This window comes from Mustela putorius, unplaced genomic scaffold (assembly GCF_011764305.1).
Source record: "Mustela putorius furo isolate JIRA1106 unplaced genomic scaffold, ASM1176430v1.1 tig00000127_pilon_pilon_pilon, whole genome shotgun sequence".
NCBI lineage: Eukaryota > Metazoa > Chordata > Mammalia > Carnivora > Mustelidae > Mustela > Mustela putorius.
Window position 1 is genome coordinate 1490123 of NW_025421288.1, and position 9105 is coordinate 1499227.

Consider the following 9105-nt stretch of genomic DNA (forward strand, 5'->3'; position numbering starts at 1 on the left):
TACCTGGTGACATCTCCCCAAATGACCTCAGACCCAAAGTGCTAAAACTAATACCTGGATTAGTGAAAGCATGAGCTATTGAGCAATCATATCCCCTTTTCATTTATACATAACCTCAGGGATTTGGGGTCCACTAAGGAGTGTTTTATAAAAATGGGAGGGAGAAATTTAGAAATGCAGATATTTGAGATATAAACAACTATCAAAGAACATTCATTCACTTATCTGCATTAGTGTCTGTCAAATAATAAGTATCATAAATGTGTATCAAGGTAATAGCATATTATTTAGAAGATTAAGCATTTCCGGTTCCTCTTTTCAAGCTGTAATATCAGGCAGCAAGTATTTTCAAAGAGGACATGTTATATATTTATAAAGTTATAAATTTCTTTTATATGTTTTTATATAATATATAAAATATACAAAAATATACTCTATAAGTATGTATAACAAATACAGGCTGATAAATGTATGTATAAAAAAGACACTCTTTATAGGATAAATATCAGGTGTGATTTTTTTTTACTTATACCATGAACCTCTAATGGCAGTCAAATATATTGAAAATGCCACATGATACACCATCAAAACATGGGCCCAATGATATATTAAATCTACAAAAATAATGCCATTAGTAATAAAATGGAGCCATATCTTTTAACTTTATATTCATTGAATTGTCAAAATAAATCAGAATCATTAAATGCTATAAGATTGTATCTGACGAGTGCTCTAGGAAGATATAACCTTCACAAGATTGTTGAGACTCATAATGACCTTATGAAAAGATAATTATAAAGGAAAGAACTATTGAGGTGACTTGTGAAAAATCACCCCCAAAATATTGATGAGGAATATTTAGTTTGCTTACAATGCTCCATTAAATCACACATCACCCCATGAATTAATACCTTTATTTTTGGCAGATCAACAAATTCATACTCAAGCGTCTCCTAATTGATGAAATAATGCAGCTGAATAATAACGTGACTGAATTCATTCTGCTTGGGTTGACCCAGGATCCTGTTAGAAAGAAAATAGGGTTTGTCATTTTCTTGCTTTTCTATTTGGGGACGTTGCTGGGTAACTTTCTGATTATTACTACTATCAAGACCAGCCAGACACTCGGGAGTCCAATGTACTTCTTCATTTTCCACCTATCTTTATCTGACACCTGCCTCTGTACTTGCGTAGCCCCTAGAATGATTGTGGATGCCCTTTTGAGGAAGACCACTATCTCTTTCAGTGAGTGCATGTTACAAGTCTTTTCACTACATTTCTTTGGCTGCTTGGGGATCTTCATCCTTATCCTCATGGCTGCTGACCGCTATGTGGCCATCTGTAAGCCTCTGCACTACACAACCATCATGAGTCCTCAGATCTGTGCTGTGCTGATGGCTATGGCCTGGATGGGGTCCTGTGTACATTCTTCAGCTCAGCTTTCTTTGACCTTGAGTTTATCCTTCTGTGGTCCCAATGTGATTGATCACTATTTTTGTGACTTGCAGCCCTTGTTGAAACTTGCCTGTGCAGACACCTATGTGATCAACCTACTGTTGGTGTCCAATAGTGGGGCCATTTGTACAGTGAGTTTTGTCATGCTGATGTGCTCCTATGTTATTATCTTGTATTCTCTGAGAAACCACAGTGCTAAAGGGAGGAGAAAAGCCTTCTCCACTTGCATCTCCCACATCATTGTGGTCATCTTGTTCTTTGGTCCTTGCATATTTATTTACACACGCCCTGCAACCACCTTCCCCATGGATAAGATGATAGCTGCGTTTTATACCCTTGGAATACCTTTGATCAATCCTCTGATTTACACATTGAGGAATGCAGAGGTGAAAGATGCCATGAGGAAGTTATGGAGAAAGAAGTTGATCTTAGATGACAAAAGATAAATGGGTGTTTCAAATTTTTCTTCATAGTTCAGATTCACCTAGAAGCCAATTGAGAATCTTATCTTTTTATTGTGGTGTTAACATCATCAAGGAACATGAAAATTCATTCCTTCAAGAATGAACATGTACACTGGTTAGTGTTGAGTCATTTGCATGTACAGAGGAGACAGTCAGGTACAAACAGCCATGTCAAGACCCATGCTTTTTATGTTCACTGCTGTGTCTCTGCCTCTCTTGCCTGCCTAGCATCACTGTGGTTTTGACCCAGTGTTTTCCCTGCCCTTTTTCATACTGAATTCTGGTGTTCTCTGTTTACAAGTAATGTTTTATACACTTATATCCACAGCCTGGGAGGCTTTTCCTTCTTCAAATGACTTCCTTATATTAGACACTTCAGTTACATCATGTCGGTCCGTGAAGCTTCAACTTGGTTGTTCTTGGTTGACTGAGCAGAAAGCACCAGTTTCAAATAATTGTAAAATCCTTATGTTTTAGGGGACACTCTATTAGCTAGGTAATCCCCTTTTATTTCTTGAGGTCATACTTCAAATTCTTCTTATATTTATTTAGATTCTTCTAAAACAGTGGCAGAACATAGTGTGAAAATTTATTTTTCTGATGGATTATTTTTACCTTGGAAAGTTTCTGATAATTGGACTGGTACTCTTTTTTTCTTTCTTTCTTTTTTTTTTTTTGTAAAAACTTTTTGCTACTACAATGATCACTTCTAATTTGGGGGAAGCATTAACTTTTTCTTGGGTCATGCAAATTATAATAATTTATTTATACTTTTGGGTTATTATGATTGTAGGTAGATACATGTCCCAAATTAAGTAGATATATTCATGTGGGCTATAGATAAAACATATAAGCAGCCAATGGTTGAAATAGGGAATTTGAATATGATAACTGAAAATATTAAAACTCAGAGGGGACTTTTTAGGCTTTGAAACAAATACATTGCAAATATGGATTATCTTAGTGAGCTTTATTTTTTTTAAGATTTTATTTATTTATTTGACAGAGAGATCTCAAGTAGGCAGAGAGGCAGGCAGAGAGAGAGGGGGAAGCAGACTCCCTGCTGAGCAGAAAGCCCAATGTGAGGTTCGATCCCAGGACCCTGGGATCATGACCCGAGCTGAAGGTAGAGGCTTAATCCATTGAGCCACCCATGTGCCCCTCTTAGTGAGTTTTAATAAGATCTAGAAAAGAGGGTAACTTGAGAGACACCAAAGATATTTGGATTAAATACTGTATTTTTGCAGTGTTGACGTATATCACCTTTTGCCACCATTCATCAATATGGCAATATTGAATTATATGATTCTTAAGAACCTTTTTGATTTCAACCTATTTTATTATTTGTATTCTTTTAAATTTTATTCAATTTTAATTTTTTCAGTGTTCCAAAATTTATTGTTTATGCTCCATACCCAGTGTTTCATGCAAAACGTGCCCTTTTTAACACTCACAACCAGGTTCACCCCACCCTCAGCCCCTCTTCCCTCCAAAACTCTCATTTTGTTTCTCAGAGTCCACAGTCTCTCATGGTTTGTCTCCCCCTCCAATTACCACCAAATCACTTCCCCTCTCCATTTTCCAATGTCCTCCATGTTATTTTTTATACTCCACAAGTAAGTGAAACCATATGATAATTTACTTTCTCTGCTTGACTTATTTGGCTCAGCATAATCTCTTCCAGTCCCATCCATGTTGATACAAAAGTTGCATATTCATCCTTTCTGTTGGAGGCATAATACTCTGTTGTATATATGGACCATATCTTCTTTATCCATTCATTTGTTAAAGGGCATCTTGGTTCTTTCCATAGTTTGGCAAGTGTGGCCATTACTACTATGAACATTGGGGTACAGATGGTCCTTCTTTTCACTATATCTGTATCTTTGGGGTAAATACCCAATGGTGCAATTGCAGGATCATAGCGTAGCTCTATTTTTTGTTTATTTTTTTAAATTAAATTTTATTTTTTTCAGTGTTCCAAGATTCATTATTTATGCACCACACACAGTGCTCAATGTAATATGTGCACTCCTTAATACCCACTACAGGGCTCACATAATCCCCCTTCACCCTCCCCTCCAAAACCCTCAGTTTGTTTCTCAGAGTCCACAGTCTTTCATGCTTCATCTCTCCCTCTGATTTCCCCCAATTCACTTTTCCTTTCCTGCTCCTAATGTCCTCCATGTTATTCCTTATGCTCCTCAAGTAAATGAAACCATATGATCAATGACTCTCTCTGCTTGACTTATTTTACTTAGCATAATCTCCTCTAGTCCTGTCCATGCTGATACAAAAGTTGGGTATTCATTCTTTTTGATGGAGGCATAATACTCTATTTTATATATGAAACATATATATGTATATATTTTATCCATTTGCCTATTGAAGTGCAAATTAGCTCTTTCCACAATTTGGCAATTGTGGCCATTGCTGCTATAAACATTGAGGTAGAAATAACCCAATTTTATAGAATAAAAATTGTTTGTATACTTTCTTTCCATCACAGTGCACTTGTTCTGATCCTGAGTTGATGAATAGTGTCAGTTATGTAGAGATCCTACCATATATTATTTCTTAAGGAATCTCCAGTACACTGTTCTCCAAAGTGGCTTCACCAGCTTGCATTCCCACCAACAGTGTAAGAGTGTTCCCCTTTCTCCACATCCTCTCCAACACTTGTTGTTTACTGTCTTGTTGATTTTGGCCATTGTAACTGGTGTAAGGTGATATCTCAATGTGGTTTTTATTTGAATTTCCCTGATGGCTAATGAACATTTTATCATGTGTCTATTAGCTGTACATAAAATTTGAGAATTTTTGTTTATTTGGAACATATTTTTTTATTTATAATTTACTAAATTATATCAAAATTGCTAAGTTTGTATTAACTTTATTATGCCAGGAATATTAGAACTTCTTAGTTTCAGGGGTACCTGGCTGGCTCAGTGAGTAGTGCATATGACTCTTGATCTCAGGTTTGTGAGTTTAAACCCAGTGTTGGGTGTAGAGTCTACTTAAAATAAAGATTTAAATTCTTTTCCACCCCCTCACTTTAAATCTGGAGGTGTCTTCAGGCTTAAAATGAGTTTCTTGGAGGCAACATAAAGATGGGTTTTGTTTTTTTATCCATTCTGATACCCTGTGTCTTTTGACAGGGGCATTTAGCCCACTAACATTCAGGGTAACTATTGAGAGATATGAATTTAGTGCCATTGTATTGCCTGTAAGGTGACTGTTACTGTATATGGTCTCTGTTCCTTTCTGATTTACCACTTGTAGGCTCTCTCTTTGCTTAGAGGACCCCTTTCAATATTTCCTGTAGAGCTGGTTTGGTGTTTGCAAATTCTTTCAGTTTTTGTTTTTCCTGGAAGCTTTTAATCTCTCCTTCTATTTTCAATGATAGCCTAGCTGGATATAGTATTCTTGGCTGCATGTTTTTCTCATTTAGTGCTCTGAAAATATCATGCCAGCTCTTTCTGGCCTGCCAGGTCTCTGTGGATAAGTCAGCTGCCAATCTAATATTTTTACCATTGTATGTTAAAGACTTCTTTTCCCGGGCTGCTTTCAGGATTTTCTCTTTGTCACTGAGACTTGTAAATTTTACTATTAGGTGACGGGGTGTGGGCCTATTCTTATTGATTTTGAGGGGCGTTCTCTGAACCTCCTGAATCAAGAAATGGGCAGAGGACAAGGACAGACATTTCTGCAAAGAAGACATCCAGATGGCCAACAGACATATGAAAAAGTGCTCCATATCACTCGGCATCAGGGATATACAAATCAAAACCACAATGAGATATCACCTCACACCAGTCAGAATGGCTAAAATCAACAAGTCAGGAAATGACACATGCTGACGAGGATGTGGAGAAAGGGGAACCCTCCTACACTGTTGGTGGGAATGCAAGCTGGTGCAGCCACTCTGGAAAAAACATGGAGGTTCCTCAAAATGCTGAAAATAGAACTGCCCTATGACCCAGCAATTGTACTCTTGGGTATTTACCCTAAAGATACAAACGTAGTGATCCAAAGGGGCACGTGCACCCGAATGTTTATAGCAGCAATGTCCACAATAGCCAAACTATGGAAAGAACCTAGATGTCCATCAACAGATGAATGGATCAAGAAGATGTGGTATATATACACAATGGAATACTATGCAGCCATCAAAAGAAATGAAATCTTGCCATTTGCAACAACATGGGTGGAACTAGAGCATATCATGCTTAGCGAAATAAGTCAAACGGAGAAAGACAACTATCATATGATCTCCCTGATATGAGGAAGTGGTGATGCAACATGGGGGCTTAAGTGGGTAGGAGAAGAATAAATGAAACAAGATGGGATTGGGAGGGAGACAAACCATATGTGACTCTTAATCTCACAAAACAAACTGTGGGTTGCTGGGGGGAGGGGTTTGGAGAAGGGGGTGGGATTATGGACATTGCGGAGGATATGTGCTTTGGTGAGTGCTGTGAAGTGTGTAAACCTGGTGATTCACAGACCTGTATCCCTGGGGATAAAAATATATGTTTATAAAAAATAAAAAATTATATAATTAAAAAAAATAAAGATTAAAAAAAAAACTTAGCTTGGGGAAAAAAATGATCATCTATTTCTTTGTGTGGCAATGGAATGTCATGAATTCCACAATGAATACTTATGACATAAATACATCAATTTTTTTTCAGATTCAGATTTTATCCATCTCAAGCAGTTTATCATTGATCATAGTTGTTTGCTTTCTTCTTGCAAGGGTCACATTTTGTAGATCCTAGTTGGTAGAGTTTTAGTTGAAGTCCTCTTCTATTTAAAGATAAGACATACATAAAAAGGGGAATATGTTGGGTTTCATTTAGGTACCTCCCCAGAGACATTCTATTCAAAATATATTCTGATATGCTTCTGATATGGAGTTCCCATGACTGCTGTTTTCATGTCTCTTGCCAACAGAGATAATGATCTAATTCCGGTTTAGAATTTTGTGATAATGAGAGTGGAACTGCTAAGGTGATGGAATGTGGAGCCTCACCAGGTTTTTTTTTTTTTTTTTTTCCCCTTATGTCAGTGTTTTGATAGGAAAGAGTCTGACTTCTAAAGTAGATACCTTTGTATAGGTAAGAGGAAAACTATGAACTCAGAAATGATCATGCATTCTCTTAGTTGTCACAAGCAGCTCCCTATCCCTTTAAAGGAGGCAACAGCAGTCTTCTCTTGCCTAGACACATTGTGATTATCTCATTTAAACAAATTGTCAGACAATGATATTTGTTTTTTTCTTGAGATTCTCCCACAAGCTTCTTTGCTGCCAAACATCTAACTAGATGCATGTCACAAGGAAGGCCAAGCAAGAATGTCCAATCGTGCTCTATGAGTACACGTCATACATGAGAGAACTGTAGGATTCAATGGCCACTATGTACAAGTGTGACCTCATGGAGCACTTAATGATAGGGGTGTTTTCACAGCGTGGAAAGATAGAATTTTGGAGTAGAGGTCTATCCTAATCAACCTTCTGCAGACCCACATCATTGGAGTTGCCTCATAGAATAATTATGTTGTTTGCTTTACTCACAGACCTATATTTTACGTCTTTGGAAGGAACTATAAGAAAGAGCTGCCAAAAGTATGAAAGACATGATGGCCTTTTTTTTTTTTTTTTTTTTAATCTTATGTATTGGCATATCGTCAAAGTCTGTATTATTCTTGGGTTTGCTAGTTCAGGAGTGAATATGATTTAAACTCAATTCTTATTCAAAGGGCCCTAATGTAAGTTGCTTGAAATAATTAGATCCCAAAGTTTCTAGGCAGAAAACTATCCCATCATAAAGTCATCATTGTGTCCATATTCACATAAAATATTCAGAGAAAATAAGCCCAACTGAAAGAATTGAAATGACATGACAACTGAGGATTGGGCATGGGGGATATATATATATATGTATATATATATATACATACATACACACACACACATATGTATTATCTTTATTTTTATGCTTGTTGGCATTCTTAGAAACATCTTTATTACAAGTGCTCTTGAACACTTCCTCATATGCATTGCAGAATGGCATAACTTCTATTTACTGATACTATACTGTTCTCAACGCAGCTTGCAAATTTTTATTTTTAATGGCAACCATACTACAATATTATAATGTATCAGATCAGCATGTTGTGCACCATAAATTTATACAAGCTATTTCAATTAAAAAAAAAAGATACTCTTTTTAAAAAGGCTATCATGAAGATAAATTTTGATTCAAAGATTGGAGGAACTAAGGCAACTTGGTGGGCCATGAAAATAAATTATGTGAGATTCCTTATGTAAAAATGTACTGACTTTAAATAATTTTGTCTACTGCTACATGTAATAATTGAAAAAAAAATTTATGGTTAAAAAATGCATATGTCTGAACATAGAATCTTTTGAGATGAAAAACTTACTTAGGACTTGAAAGTTGATGTTAGGAGTTGAATTGTGTCCCCTAAGGAAAGAATATTTTGGAGTCTTAATCTTCATAATGTGACCCTATTAGGAATAGTGTATGTGCCTGACAGTTATTTATTTATTTATTTATTTTAATTTTAAAGATTTTATTTATGAGGGAGAGAGAAAGTGAGAGAGAGCACAAGTAGAGGAGCTGTGGGCAGAGGGAGAAGCAGACTTCCCTTGAGCATGGACCCTGATGAGGGGGCTGGATTCCAGCACCCTGGATCATGACCTGAGCCAAAGGCAGACACTTAACTAACTGAGCCACCCAGGAATCCTGTGTGTTTCTTTTAATTATTATTATTATAATTTAAAGTTTTAACATTAAGCTTTGATGGCTGGAGCATCCATTTCAAAGACCTCTCATCTGCAATGAACACAATGCCAGGGACATAATTAGGTGAGGAGTCAGGCTGCCCCACCAGTGAAGTCCCTCTCTTGGAAAGCCCTGGGTGACCTCTAACTGATCATTTGTGTGACCCTGTGTTTTTCTTCCTGGACTTTATATTTTAAATTCACCAGTAGTGAACCCACAAATACTGGGCACCCTACTCTTTTTCTCAATAAAGAGAATATCAGATTGGCAAGCATTTTCTTTCTCTCCCTGTCTCTGTGTACCTGTGATCAAACTGTGCGGCCCTAGGCCTGTAATGTACCCTCTGTGACTTGGGAGTAATAAACCTTGTTTTG

General features: G+C 36.8%; 1 protein-coding gene across 1 annotated transcript; it reads left to right on the forward strand.

The window, feature by feature from the left end:
• The first annotated feature begins 968 nt into the window (after window positions 1-968).
• Window positions 969-1901, forward strand: LOC101682214 (olfactory receptor 4C16-like). The gene has a single exon (XM_045067955.1). It carries the CDS (start codon window positions 969-971, stop codon window positions 1899-1901), a length of 933 nt encoding a protein of 310 aa, XP_044923890.1.
• The last annotated feature ends 7204 nt before the right edge of the window (window positions 1902-9105 follow it).